At 37.9% G+C, this 15,719-nt stretch overlaps 1 protein-coding gene across 3 annotated transcripts; it reads right to left on the minus strand.

The window, feature by feature from the left end:
- Positions 1-206: 206 nt before the first annotated feature.
- On the minus strand, positions 207-9,994 carry LOC105694707 (forkhead box protein L1; the record flags this gene model as incomplete). 3 transcript variants are annotated; one of them, XM_023432262.1, is given in 6 exon segments in its annotated part: positions 207-1,577; positions 2,133-2,264; positions 2,366-2,435; positions 8,389-8,437; positions 8,542-8,740; positions 9,422-9,994. In XM_023432262.1, coding segments are annotated over 6 exon segments (1,181 nt in total), but the record flags the coding sequence as incomplete, so codon positions are not given.
- Between the last annotated feature and the right edge of the window lie 5,725 nt (positions 9,995-15,719).

Raw genomic sequence — 15,719 nt, forward strand, 5'->3', positions numbered from 1 at the left:
CCAAAATTTCTTCCCTTTTTGAATTTTTTTCACCTGAAATTCTTTCCGTCCCTGTAGTAAAATATACCCGCTTCCGGCATTTTTATAATACATTCAGTTTCATATGATTGTATTAAAAAAAACTGCCTTTGCAAAACACAGACACAGCACTTTTTTGTAAACATGTTCGGATTTAAGAAAATAGGATTTTAAATCTGGAAGGATGCTTCGGAAGAAACAACACGATCGATTTATAACAATGACAAGTTACAGGAATTAAGTGCAAAATATATGGATAAGCAACACGGCCGCTGCTCATGTGTCGCGTGGTAGGAGTAATAACGAGACGATTAGCCGACGATAAATAACGGAGATTTATTAATCAACTATTAATTCATCAATGAATGCATTCGATACCCTTATCGTTATCGTGACGGTGGCATTGCGCGAGCTACGCGATTACCTTCGTCGAATCGCAATCTCGCGTGACAAAGATCAAGGAAGAAGCTCGAGCCGAAAGAACGTAAAAAGAAATATAGCATTGTGCGCGCTGAACATTCTTATTTTCCTCACGACCTAACGCTCCTGCGTGCATTTTCGACGATATAATTGGCCGAACTAATTACAAGAGCTAGGTAAGTGAGCTATTCTAAATGATAAATAACCACCTCCACGCGCACGTTGTGTCATGTTCTGTAAACATAATTCAAAATAGTACTCTATCAGCGCTGTGGGTATATCTATCTTAGTTTACGCAAAGCGTCTATCAAACGTACAATGACTCGATTTTAAAACGATGACAGTTCCCGGTTGAAAACCAATTGTTAAGTCGTAGTTCGTTCTTTTCTACGTCTCCTGCTATTTATCATCAACTGCGCTTTACTCGAATACTATTTTGTCGATTTTTCTCACTCTTGTCGAGGCTTATTCCTAACGAAGTATTCTAATGTACAGGATCATACAGAGCTCCTATCGTCGTACTACGCACCCACGCTATCGCGTACGCACGCTCCAGCGTGGCGTGCAGAAAATCGCTTTCGCCAAGATTTCACCTCGAAGACATCCCGCCATCACGAGAGGTCTTTCGCAACAATTGGCAGCAGAATACTGCGACCGAGAAAACGTTTAATCGTAAAATGCGAGTCGTCGCGACTCGGCCATTTAGCTCGTTCTTAACCTCTTCCGTCCTTTATCCATCTACGAGAAAGAACACGAATGTTTTTGCCGTGTACGAAAACCGATCGGCCAGAGCGATCGCAAAGACTCGTTTCGGAAGAATTTAGACCCAGTCTAGACCAAAGAGGCAAGAAATAGTTGCTTTTCTAGTGCAGTTGAACGTCCGATAGACCCAGCGATGCCAGTTGAAGATCCGCTTTCCTCGATGGTCAGTGGCTGGTTTCTCGTTCTGTTCTGTTCTCGTCTTGGAATTTCGTCTGGGATTTATCTGCGACGAATTTGCGTTTGGAAATCAACGGTCGTGTAGCCGGTTGAAGCTACACTCGCAGCTATCGACGGACCCATCATGGCGCCGCCGATTCCCATCGTCCCGACGCCACCAGTGGTCACCGTCGGGGTCCCTGGTTCTTCTTTTACGCTTACTGCAACATCATACAGGAAGACTGCGGGTATTCCCGTGGATTTCTTGTTTTCTTTTTTAATTTCCTTTCCTATTTCTCCGTGCCGTACGAAAAAGTATCGAAGACACAAGGTGGATCCTCCCAAAGCGAAGATACTTGTTTTGGGTATTACTAAACTAGGAAAATGTTATAGACCTGCTGGAATTAATGTAATTTTTCATATTCTGCAGCAACACCGAACCTGTGACTCTCTCTATCGGGAAAATAAATATCTCCCAACTTCTTGAAAATAAATAATAAAAAACATACGTTCAGGTAGCAAGAGTCAGGATATTTTATTTTATTTAAAATACTCTGCACGTATCAACCTGTGCTCCGAAGAACTATAAACGGAATTGGTTTATAGCGTAGTTCAGGTTTTATGAAAATAAGTTTCCTAATTTACTATTATTTATGATCCTGAATATGCATTAAACAACTGTTGCGGAAGTTTGGAGTTTTTTCTACCAAATACCGTCCCGATCTCGTTAAGGTTATTAGGAGGAAGTAACGAATTGTATCACTTTATAATCATACCTTCAGGATAGTACGAGGGACACCTCGTTGGCATCATGTCAGCCGACATTGCTACATCGTGACTCCTTCCGCAAGTCGAGAAGCTAGTGCCGAAAGAGCCGCCGCTCATCGCACCTGGCGAACCAGTAGTCCCTGGAACATCCAGGTAATTGCCTTGAAACGCTTTGAACGATCGTCGAAAGCTTCGAAAACGCGCAAACGAAGGGAACTTCCTTGCAGGATCGGAAACTCACTTAGAGTACTAAGCTGGCCATATCCGTTCATGGTCGGGATTTGCATGGGTTGCATAGGTTGCGGTTGCAGCTGCAACAGACAAAATGTATGGTACAATGTTAGCGATAGATTGAAGGGTAACGGGGATGTTCTTTTGATGTTAATTCTCAACAAGTTCACAAATTAAAGCTACATACTTCGGGAAAATGTTACAATAGAGCAGAGGGTAGGAAATACGCAGGAAGAATTCGTAAGAAATGTAGTCGAAGAACATGGTAAGATAACAAGACCTATATCCTCGTGAATTGGACATATGCACGGTGTCCTTTTATTATACTCGAATAACTTTTTTACTTTTTAACCAATTTTGATGACATTTTAAATATAACGTTTTAACGCCGTAAGATTTTTTCTTGAAAAATTACATTATTTTGACATCATAATGCATTTTTGACTTGGACGTGTCATGATTAGAATTTTACGGGAAATCGTTTTAGGCGGTGGCTACCCTACAGCCGAAGAGATCAGATCAGACCAGACTAGATCAGTTCCGATAGAAACAAACGTATTACTTCTAATGAACATGGCTACACTATTTCCGTCGAATCGGTTCAGACCAGATTCGGACGCAGGGTAACCACGTCCAGAAGAAATAATACGTTTCTTTCTGTCGGAAGTGATCTGGTTTATTTTGGACTGATTTGATCTGATCTGATTGGTTATAGTGTTGCCACAGTTTTAGCTTAAAACTACCCTGCTAGTACCATTTGCATAAAATTATGAAATCATGTCTTCTGACACGAAAACATGTGGGTTTTCAACTTATCATCGATCGGAAGAAATGATCTTCACTCTCCAGTAAAAAGCAAGAGCCGGTATGTGGTTCGATTTTTAGGGCGGAAACCTTATAATGTTAATATGCTATATTTAAAATTTCATTAAACGTAGATAAAATAATAAAAGTTATTCCAGTTTTGAAATAAGGAATCTTAAAACGGACATCAGGTACATTGACCGAATAAGGAAAGGTTTATAGCAACGAAAGTTAGAACGTTTTTATTGTTCATTTCCTTCGCGGAATATCGAGAAGCAAGTGAAGACGCCTAAGAGATCACATATTTTTTACAGTAGCTCATTTATTTGAATCAATTTAAATAAAATTTATATAGTTTCCATCCTTTCAAATTATTAGACCTTCTAGGACCTGAAACTTACAAGCAACTATTCATCCTAGCAATGCCCTATGCAGAATATTTCTCATCATCTTCGGTTCTCAAACAGCACATCTACCGTAAAGATGACAAAAAGCTGTCATTTTCCAGTTATCTTTTCGACATGACCGAAAAAGTATCTAAAAGATGTCTAACGTGACATTTTGCTAAATATAGCGGATTAAAAGATGTTTCTGTATGGATGCCTAATAGAGGAAGTGAAAAGCTGTCTATAGGATGTCATTTTTGAAAATGTTTTTATAGAAAGATAAACTTAATTTCCGATGCGGAAAGATTAATATTTATTCATTTGCTACTTTAATTGTTTAAATGAAGATTCTCATGTAACGTTAAAAGAAATAAATTTTCTTTCTTTTTTTTTTAATAAATCAAAGGTACATCTTTTAAGTATGTACATAAAATTTATAGATCGAAATAACAATGTAAGTTACGTGACAGCCAATTTAATGCGACGCGTCAAATTATTATTTACCACGAATGTAGCCGGCGTCTTCACAAATATAAAAATATCCTAAATAACTGTAAAGATATCCGACCAATACATGTCAGAAATCCTCAGTTATACAATGGATGCTACTGAAATTGCAATATTTTGATATTTATTGACTCAATTTCTACACAAAAAAATAAATATAGAGAAATAGATGAATGATTGAACTGACACTGAGGCCACATAAAGCGAGTTTTTCTCGAAACTAAATTTTTCAAACTGGTAGGCAAGATAACTCAACTAATCAACCGATCAACTTCGCACAGAATCCATTCAATTCCTTATGCATTATTCCACGGGATGAACCTCTAATACCAATGATATTAATTATATCATAATATTTATTTACAATATTTTTATGGGCAATTTAAAGCCGATTTTTTTGCTGAAAAGAGTTTAATTTTATTCCGAACGCTAGAAGATTATCAATTTTACAAATACTTTGGTTGAAATAGGTTGAACTCACCATAAACTATCTAGTTTTAAGAAAATATTTTACTTTTCATATTCAGATGAATGTGACAGGGGCTACAGTACCAGCCGACAGCTGCTGTGCTGCCGGAAGTGGCTGAGATATGTATATCCTGTTTGGAGATACAAAGAGAAAATTAAAAGAAAGAAATATGCCTTTACACTTTAAGGATGTCTTTTCATATAAAAAAAAAGAACTGATTCGTACATTGACAATACTTTTCTCATAAGAAATACATGCAAATTGTTAGTTTTTTAGCCTGTTACATGAGAATCTCGTCTTAAGGTGACGTGAAACACGTCCAGGAACTTGATCGACGTCGGTAAAGAAGATTTTTCTAAATGCCTACGTTGCGGACGATCATTTTTATATTGACAGCGGTGTCGAATTATATTGGATATTGTACCAAATGGCATACTCCACCTGTCGTTTTGGTACAATAAATATCAAGAAATCGAAGTAAAACTCCAGAAATCCTCCGGATTCATGCTTTCTGGGGCCCTAATTGACTGCAGAGGGACTCCCTGCGCCATCTGTGGTTCCAGGTCAATTAAATTTTCACTCCGAGACCTCGTATTCCCATCGGTTTAGCATAGAAGCGCATACAACACTTGTTTTGCCTTTATCCCGCTCAAATACGACTTTATCGATTACCAGAGTGTTCTAAATTGTCGTAAAATTGTCCCGACCCTTTCGTTTCTCATATCAGACCCTTCGATAATTGTATATTGATTGAAATATGAGAGCTCGACGCCATTTTGTTTCTGGTCTGGGCTGTTAAACATTTTTTTCCAAAAATCCAAATTTTGAATGTGTCAGGACAATTCTTAGATGATCAGGAGTGATGTGTCAAAGTTTCGGACAGTTTGGTCTAATACCCTTAAAAAAAAGTATTGTATTCGAATCGACTGATTTGAAGGGGTTTTCACTTCACCTTAATAATGAAAATTCACGATGATGAATCAACCTTGCCAATTAGTTTTGACAGACCCGATGAATGGAATTGGCGTGGCTCTCTCGCGAGTGGTCCAGATAGCTGTTCGTTCGTATATAAGTCAAGTTACTGGTCTTTATGTTGGTTCCGTCGCGTCGTAAGCGATTGTTGCTGTCCTCAGGGCGTAAATCAGGTACTTCGCGATTTGCACATAAATTTGCGAACACAACGATAACGCAACGCCCGCACGCCAACTTAATATTGTACGGTTGTTTCGTTTATAATGTGAGGACCTGAGCGAAGCTGCTCTTATAGGCCGGATGATATCTTGTTGAAATTTGTATGCTTGTTCTCTTGATGAAATGTGGATTTATGTGTTACCTTGATGAGAGTTGTGCGTCAAGTTCCATTGGTGGGATTTGGATTCTGAATTGACTCGATGAGAGTTGTGTGTCAAGTTCTCTTGGTGAGATTTGGATTATGAATTGATTTGATGAGAGTTGTGCGTCAAGTTTTCTTGGTGAGATTTGGATTCTGAGTTGACTTGATGAGAGTTGTGTGTCAAGTTCTCTTGGTGAGATTTGGATTATGAATTGATTTGATGAGAGTTGTACGTCAAGTTTTCTTGGTGAGATTTGGATTCTGAGTTGACTTGATGAGAGTTGTGTGTCAAGTTCTCTTGGTGAGATTTGGATTCTGAATTGACTTGATGAGAGTTGTGCGTCAAGTTCTCTTGGTGAGATTTGGATTCTGAGTTGACTCGATGAGAGTTGTGTATCAAGTTCTCTTGGTGAGATTTGTGTATCAAGTGACGCTCTTCGAAAATCGCAATGTTCTCGAAGGTATCGTTCGTCTTGCCTCCCTTGTAGAGTGAGAGGTTAAGAAATTGGCATTCTCAAATCGAAAAATCGTGTGGGAGGAGTAACGTTGAAAATTCCGAAAATAATTGAGTTTTCTTCGGACAACCACCCTAAAAATGTAAAGGAGGGATTCCTTCAATACCGATTGGTTGACCCATTTAGACGTGCCAAATTTTAAGGTGCCGCCCTTTACCGCGTCCTCGTGTGCCCCAGGTGACTCGTACATGGGGTCGTCCGAAATCGACAGGAGTTGCCCGGAGACGGAAAATTTCAACTACCGCGAGGTAGTCGAACACTCGGACACGTTGGATTCAAATTTATTATGTGTTTTTTAGGGTTTGGCCATTCGAAACTGGAAATTTAGCAAATCCAAGGGTTTTTTGAGAGTAAATTAAACTGTGGGTGTAAAACGATATACGTCGCTCGGTTCGACGACTAAATAAAATGCTACGACCGTAGTAAAGCGATAAAGAAACGCGAAGGAAAGTTGTTTTTGGCATTAGGGCTAAAATTGAGAATTTGACAATCAGATTGTTCGTTGCATGAGATCGAATGTAATGTGTCATATGTGCACATACGCAATAACGTTTAAGTTGTAATTCTATTTCCTTTCGTTGTTTCAAATGCCCACCCTCCAGGTCCACATCAAAAAGTAGCCGTCTTGCCCCGGAGAGTGGGTGCTAGGAAGAAGGAAAGATTATCGAAAACTGCACTCTGAAGTCGACGAAAAAGCATCAAATGTAAGCTGACGAAAAGATGTCTGAATTTTGTCGTCTTTTAATCTTAACTAAGAGATGAAGATCGTCAACTTTTATACTTGATTAAAAGATGTCAAAATACGGAGCGTAAGACATCTTGTTGTCTTCTTTTTGTTTACTATATGCCATAACCAAAAGATGAATTGTCGGAAAATTTGTCGTCCTTTGGACATCTTTTACTTATCGTTGTGTTGTCTGGGGTTGCTACAACAGTACAAGTTACAATATTTTTGATATGTCCTGCCCACACGGAACAAATTCTCTAATATACTTATATAGAATATTTTCATATCTATCGAATGTTTAAGTATATCAGATGTTAAAAATGTATATATTATGATTTATGTTTACGGAATGTTTAAAGTATTCTATTGGGTTTTAGATGTATAATACATGTATTATATACGTTATCAGAGCATCAACATTTTTACCAATTGAAAACGTGTATAAGCATGTAATATATCATTATTTAACTTGCATCTGTAGCTGCAGAATTACGCATGCAAAAGATATTTAATAAGTGTAAGTCGTGTGTATATTAAGAAAAAGAAAAGTTATCTGCCACATACGTGTACCATACATACATTTTATATTCGTAGAACAACAAACATATCGCGGAATTTATTTCATTTCATGAAGCAATTAACAACAAATTTGCAACAAATATTTCTTATATTCATTTTTGATGTGCAACTTGGCTACTGAAGACCCAAAGTACGGTTCATACAAAATCGAAAGGATACCGTGAGCATCGCTTTGGCTGTGACGATGTCTTTATATATGTATGTATATTTACAAGTAATATATATTCTCAACATACATGTACCATTTTTTTTACCGGAAAATTGGTTATAAGAATGACATTTATTAAACCAAATTTTAACTAGACTTATTGCGGCAGTGTTCTAATATACGGAAGGCGTCGCACAAGCCATAGGACAACAGTAGGACAATAGTCACCACTATAGTCTATTACTTATGACTCGGATTCGAATCCCGGTTTCCATGATTAATGATTGTTTTCAGTGTCAGGTGTCTGCATACTCTGAAAATCTCAGGTAAAATCTCTATCTGTAGACGACGCGAACATTTCTACATGCCCTATTACTTTCTGTATACTCTCATGTACGTCTACTGCACATATATTTCTATACCACGTATATGATATACATATAACATATAAATATGCTAGTTCTGTATGGGTACTCTACGTACCTATTCTTGTATTCAAACACAATTTTTAATTAATTAATTTTGTTTAAATGGGATTAGTGATTAAGTACATCACTCTACTTACCGGTTGACATGGGCTGTAAGCTAATTGCTGCTGTTGAATATTCCATGCACTGTAAGTGGAAAAGAAAAACGACGAATAAAATCATTAATGTCGCATTTGAAAAGACGGTAGATTAAGAATTAACTGTAGGTTAAATTAAAAATTTCTTGTTACCTAGGATCGTATCTAGAGTAAGCGGGGTACGATGGCGGCGAATGCGCTGCGAAAATAGTTTTTGCAGAGCTGAAATGTAAATGCGTTGGGAAAGTGTCGCTGTAAAGTGACTTATGGTATGGTGCGCTTCTGTACGGCCGCTTCATCCGTTTGCGTCTTCTGTAGTTCCCATTTTCGAACATGTCGTCGTAGTTCCCATCTAAAGAACACGCGAAAAGGTACACGAAAAAAACATGAAAAATGCGTTACATTGCGTAATCGTGGGGTCATGCAGAGTAAAATAAACAGATGCTGCATATTCCTGTCATAGAAAAAAATGGAGAAGATCAATGTCATGCTCTAAAAATGTGGTTATTTTTATTTACGAAATATAAATTGTCAAACATCGTATTTTTCTGATCAAATTTTCGATGCTTCTTCCGTATTCCAAATTTCGGAAGGACAACGTTACGAGATTTTGTGTGCAACACTCGATGAATTTTTTTTGTAATTATCAGTTACAAAAAAAATAAAAAAATACGTTTACGCGTGTTTCTACATTTCTACCACAGTTACAACTTCTTATTTTAAAATCTCGCTTAACGCGTTCGCTACCACTGTCCGATTGGAAAATCGACTCGCCCATAGCCCAAGTTTTTGTTTAAGCAGTCAAAACTGTCAAAAATACGCCGAGCTCTTACAGAAAATCGAAATGTCACACATATGTAGCGCCGGGAGCGAATGCGATAATTACGAAGTTCCACCCCCAAGTAAACTTTTTATCAAACCAAATCAAATCTACCCAGACGTCATCTTCTCAAACATTGATCTTCTTGTTGTTCTAATTAATTTCCCCCCTTCCACTAATGATCTCATATATTTTTGAAATGCGGTAACTTACCGAGGATCCAGAAATTCCCTTTTCTTTCTCCTCCTCCATCTCGAGGGACTTTAACGAAGCACTCGTTCAACGAGAGATTGTGGCGAATGGAGTTCTGCCAGCCTTTCTTGTTCTTCTCGAAATAGGGGAATTTGGTGGTAATGTAGGTGTATATTTCACTTAAAGTAGCCCGTTTGTGGACGCTGTTCTGGATGGCCATGGCGATGAGGGCCACGTAACTGTAGGGGGGTTTGCACAGGGTCTTTGAGGACGTGGTACCATTGCTACCGGAAACCACGGAACCATCGGTCCCTGTCGTTGGAGTCGACGGTGCGCTCGGCGTGGACGCTTTGCTGTTGGTCGAACTGTGAATCCCCGAGGCAGAGGATGCCTTGTCTTCGTGGTGGTTGCTACTTTGAGACGTGGTGGAGTGCATGGGCATCGTGGGCGAGGAATGGTGGGTGCTGTGGTGATGTTGGGGCGACGTTATGTGCTGGGGCATCAGCCCTCGCACCAAACTTCCCTCCGAAGGGTCCAGCTCCTTGGAGCTGGTAGTCATGCATCCGGTTGGCAACTCCGAGACAAAGCCGTTACCTGGAATAAGCATCGAATTCTCAATATGCAGTTTTTAATTAAGACGCAACGGAATGAGTTTTATTTCACGATTTCTCCGCAGCTTGTCTTTGCCGTTACTACAATTGTTGACCAATTTTGCGCGATAATCGAGGAGATTCGTTACGAGATACTCGTATTCATATATGATAAATCGATTGATCTGTAAAAAATATAAATTCGTGATTTAAAGGAAATAAATCTCGAAACGTAGAAATGTTTTTGAGGTTTTCATCCTGGTACTTAACTTGAAGAAAAAATAGTTCGATCAAAATATATAGGGAATTAGCATGCCCCGGCGATGTTTTGCTCGCGATATGTGCTAGTAGAAATTTGTAAAAACACATTTTACCCCTTTCACCCCCTGAAGGATTGGTAAGGGCGAAATCCTGAAATTGGTTTTTAGGCATTTGAAGTTGGGCTTGTTTAGGTAAAAACGAAATTGATATCTCAGCAGGCTTGAGAAAGATTCAGAAATTTGTAAAAACATTTTACCCCTTTTCACCTCCTTTGGGGTTAAATTTTGAAAAAATCCTTTTTGGTTAGCATCTATGTTAGAAAAGGAACATGCCCCCCAAATTTCACGTTTCTATGCCCAGCGGTTTGGGTTGGACGATGGGTTAGTAGTGATATTTGGCTTTTATATACATATAGAGGATCATTTGGTTGTGTTTAAGTACTTATTGTCAAGAACATTTCTTTTGTTCCGACAGAAAACCCGGGGATTTCGAACAGTCTTTTTGAAGAATTACATATAATTTTAACGCCAATTACGGCCATGCTTTACCATTTTTACCACCAACAGTTCATTAGAAGATTAAACGATTGAATTAGTTGATCCAGTCATCAAAAAGTATACGTATTATGGAAACATTTTCTTTATCGGTTTACCTCGACTTTTACTTTTAACTTTTATACATCTACCTATTGAAGGGAATATGCAAACAGGAACAAAGGCAAAATGTTCGGAGTTCCATTGGCAGCATTATTCCAGCGATTACTCGCGAGAAAACGTTATTATTGCCTAAACATCGGATAAGGCTAAATTAAGGCTGTCCCTACGTCTATTTGACAGAAAGAGTGCACTGAGAAAAAAAGTTTGTTAACTTAAGGAAATATGCATTGCGACAACAAAACCCTGCGATCAATGCGTCCAAAGTAATATCAAATTGAGTAATCAAAATTATTTTATTGAATTAAACGAAGGTAATAGTGGTACCTGATAATAGATATTTTATTCGACGGACAATCTGCTTTAACTGAGTCAACATTTTCTGAAGGTTGAAATAAAATAAGCACAATGTTGAACCAATACAGGATTGGGTCAATGTTGGCTATTTATGCATAAAAAATTGACTTTTATGATTATGGACGTGTTTAGATGTATTATGTTTCTGTGTTCCTGACAGTATTCCTTCATATTTTTAACTACAATTTGCGAAATATCATTATTCACTGCTCAAAGTGGTTTTTCGGTGATTTCTTTTTATTTTCCTCCTCTCCGCGTCAAGGTAGTGTTCTCCTTCTAGACGTAAACCTGAAGTATCGAAAACCTGAAACAATAAACTAGAACGGCATTATGACTTTAACGTTAAAAGTGGTAACGAATCTTACATATGAACGAACTGCAACCTCTAACAATTGCAAGAAAATCCGAAACCATAAGTGCCATCTAGCGGTCTTACCGAAACATTTAAATTACATACAATTCAGGCAAATTCATTCGTGTCAACAAAATATACTTGTTCGGTTAAAAAAAATTGTGTTGTCCGTGAAATTAGTGTAATCTTTCATTCAATCCTGCGAATGTTTAATTTATTCATTCATTTTGTATAACTGATGACATCAGTGTGTCATTTCCCCCAAAAATGAAGGTGATTGAATGAACTTTTTTCTTATTTGAGGCAATCACGTAATCGATTAATAACACTGCATGAGTGCAATGCATATTCGAATAATGTGTTGCACTGATATATGATTTAGGAAACTATATATGTTAACGATATATATTTGTTTCAGTAAACTAATCTTTTTTCTCAGAGTACTTAGTCCTGGACCACAGATCCGAGTTGTTGGGCTCTTTTCGATTACCCTCGTTTTTGAAGCGCACACCGATATTATCTTACAATAAGTCGCCATACTAGGTTGCGAGATTTATAGAAAATATAAGGACTTCTCGAGCAGTAGGTATTCCCTTTTACTTATACTCCTACACGATCGAAATTACAAACGGAACTGCAATAATCTGATCGTCCGAGTCCGTCATCGAGCGTTCATGATTTCGTTCTTGTGTCTCGAACTCGAGCTTTGGTGCGGAATCACCACCGGTAAGTCGAGCCACCCCGAAGAAGGGCACGGGAGCTGCGATTTCCAAGAATCTGGCTCGCTTCCCTGAACCTGACAATGCCGTCGATCGTACGAGCACGATTCGATCTTATTATTAGCATCGCCGGTCGATCGATCGGCACGGCGGGAAAACGTGTGCAGGTCGTTACGATGTACCCACACCGGCGACCTCCTTCTCGGAATCCTCTTGTGGCACAAACAATTGGGCCTCTAAGTGGAACTTATTCGTCGGTCTTGGAACAGGACTCCGGCGTCGCTGTTTAAGTTTCACGATAAGCCCGAAAGTCGGTGGTGCCCGATTCGGTAACCCTAGACCGGGACCCCCGTTTCGCCAGAGACCGATCTCTCGCTTATAATTTATTTATACGCCATGCGCCCTGCTTCTCTCTCTTAATAAGGGAAGTATAAATCGCTTTGTCTTATTGTATGTTGATCTTTTGCGTCTGGCTTAGCCCCATCAGATGTCGATAAGATTGTAAACCTGTCTTTGAATCGAGTTGCGTTAAGGTGAAGTGAAACCCCTTTCAAATCAGTCGATTCGAATACAACACTCTTTTTTAAGGGTATTAGACCAAACTGTCCGAAACTTTGATATATCACTCCTGATCGTCTAAGAATTGTCCTGACACGTTCAAAATTTGGATATTTGGACAAAATTTTTTAACTTAGCCCAGACTACAACCAAAATGGCGTCGAGCCCTCATATTTCGATCAATATACAATTATCGAAGGCTCTGATATGAGAAACTAAAGGGTCAGGACAATTTTACGACAATTTAGAACACTCTGGTAATCAATAAACTCGCATTTGAACGGGATAAAGGCAAAAAAAGTGTTGTATGCGCTTCTATGCTTAAACGATGGGAATACGAGGTCTCGGAGTGAAAATTTAATTCACCTGGAAATCACAGATGGCGCAGGGGGTCCCTCTACAGTCAATTAGGGCCCCAGAAAGCATGAACCCAGAGGATTTCTGGAGTTTTACTTCGATTTCTTGATGTTTATTGTACAAAAACGACAGGTGGAGTATGCCATTTGATACAATATATAATATAATTCGACACAGCTGTCAATATAAAAACGATGTCGGCAACGTAGGCATTTAGAAAAATCTTCTTTATCGACGTCGATCAAGTTCCTCGACGTGTTTCACTTCACTTTAAAGGACAAGGGAATGATAAAAGTAATTTTGACCTTGGTTTCCGATTTTCTAACTGTTTTTTTTTTTTTGTATAATCATTACGTTTGAAGTAAACATTCACTAAGGGACAGGAAGGGCACTTGATTGAGAACCATAGAAGCGGCTAGTTGGATCTTCTTCAATACGTTTCCTTCAAGCTTACGCATATAGTTCTAAACAACGGAAAATATGGACTTATAGACGAAATACGGAATATAGACTTGTTAATAGTAGATTTGTCTCATTAATTTCGCCTCCTGCACGCTACGATATGGTAATAATCGCGAAATAACATTCTTATTTTTGCACAGGGAGGCAATATTACAGCTAACTCAAATAGATGGTCGTGATCATTGCGTTGTCTACGCGATTGATTCATGTATATTGATATTGTGTCAACTACATATTGTATGACGAAGATGTGTGCTCTTATATAATATCGTAACGATGTCACGATTCATGACATGTGTCGTCACGATGAGATTTTAACAAACTTGCTCCCAGCGTCACATAAACTGAGAAAATAGATTAGTTGACTGAGAAAAATATATATTGTTGACATAAATATTGTTGCCCGAAACATGTATAATTGGAAGAAACAATGTTGTTGAAAAAAATGATATAGTTGATTTAACAGAATGATTTGATTGGATTTCTGCCACTCGATTGTGTGATTGCCTAAAGGAAGAAGCAGTTGATTCAATCATCAATTTTTTTGTTTCGGTTTTGCGTTTCGATGGGATCGTTAGGTAGCCCTCATTGCTTCGGATATTCTTGCAAGTGGTACAGGTAATAAGTTTGTTCATCTGAAACACTCGTTGCCGTTTTAACGTTTAAGTCATAATGCCGGTTTAGTTTATTGTTTCAGATTTTCGATACTCCAGCTATATGAGAAGAGACCCTGCTTTGAATCAGACAGGAGGAAAAGGTAAAGAGATCATAGAGACTTTGAGCAGTGAGGAATAATGTTTCGTTAATTAAAGTAAGTTAATACTAAAGAATACTGACAGTAAGACAGGAACATAATAAATCTAAGAACGTCCATAATCACAAAAATCGGTTTTTTTAGGCATGAGTAGCCAATATTGGCCCAATCCTGCTCAGCATTGGTGCTACATCAGCCCGAGTCTTGAGTAAACACTGTGTTTATTTATTTTAATCTTTAGAAAATATTGGCCCAATTAAAGCAGTTTATCCGTCGAATAAAATATCTATTAACAAGCGCCACGTCTCTTTCGTTTGATTCAATAAGATAATTTTGTTTACTCAATATGACATTTCTTTGGATGTATTAGATCATAGGAGTTTGTTGCGGCAATGCATATTTTTGTGAGTCAAACAATTTTATTTTTCTGTTATGTTTAACGTCTCGATTCATCGTGAGAAGCAGGCGTCACATATTTGGTATAGTTTTGACAGTTGCAATAAAAGCTTGGTCTATTGTGAAGGTTTTCTAATTAGATCGCAATAGCAAATGAGTGTAATGTGCACGGAAAAAAGACATTTGGATTCTTAGCGAAGGACAGGATGGCGGATAAAGTTTTACTCTTATTGAGTATTAATTGTCCTGACAATAAAACTATTTACAATTGTATCAATCATATGTATAACCATAAGAGATCTTTTTTTTAGAAGTGCTTATTAAATTACAATGAAAATTTGTAGAATCGGTAAGAAAATATTGTTGTTATTACTCGATCAAATGAGCAATATACAGACAGTTGTCGCTGGTGAAGAATATTGCACCCATGAATATAATAATTTGTGCTGCTCCAGTTTTCTGGTGTTCATACAACAAAAACACTTCTGCAACAACATTTTGTTGGCACATTTTCAAATGTTTATATTTGTGAAAGTAAAAAAAAGGTTTTATCATAACTGTGAATTATTTTTCTACGTGTGGACACGCACGAGAAATACACAGCTATGAGGTTCACTGTAATTCATGTAAAACTGCGATATGAAGTCAATATGAAGTAAATAAATCTGTCTACCTAGGATGAATTACTCTTTTCCGTATATCTGTGTCCCGTTATTGAATTATAACAATATGAGCTATTGTTAACGTTATCAGGTAATCATGATCATGGAAGAAAGTTCGCATTGAAGGCAGAAAATTAGAAATCTTTCATTTTGAATCGTGAAGCCTTTTTTCTAATATAAAAAGTCCTAATCGACAGA

Source organism: Orussus abietinus, unplaced genomic scaffold (genome assembly GCF_000612105.2).
Source record: "Orussus abietinus isolate OABI.00-Male unplaced genomic scaffold, Oabi_2.0 scaffold137, whole genome shotgun sequence".
Taxonomy (NCBI): Eukaryota; Metazoa; Arthropoda; class Insecta; order Hymenoptera; family Orussidae; genus Orussus; species Orussus abietinus.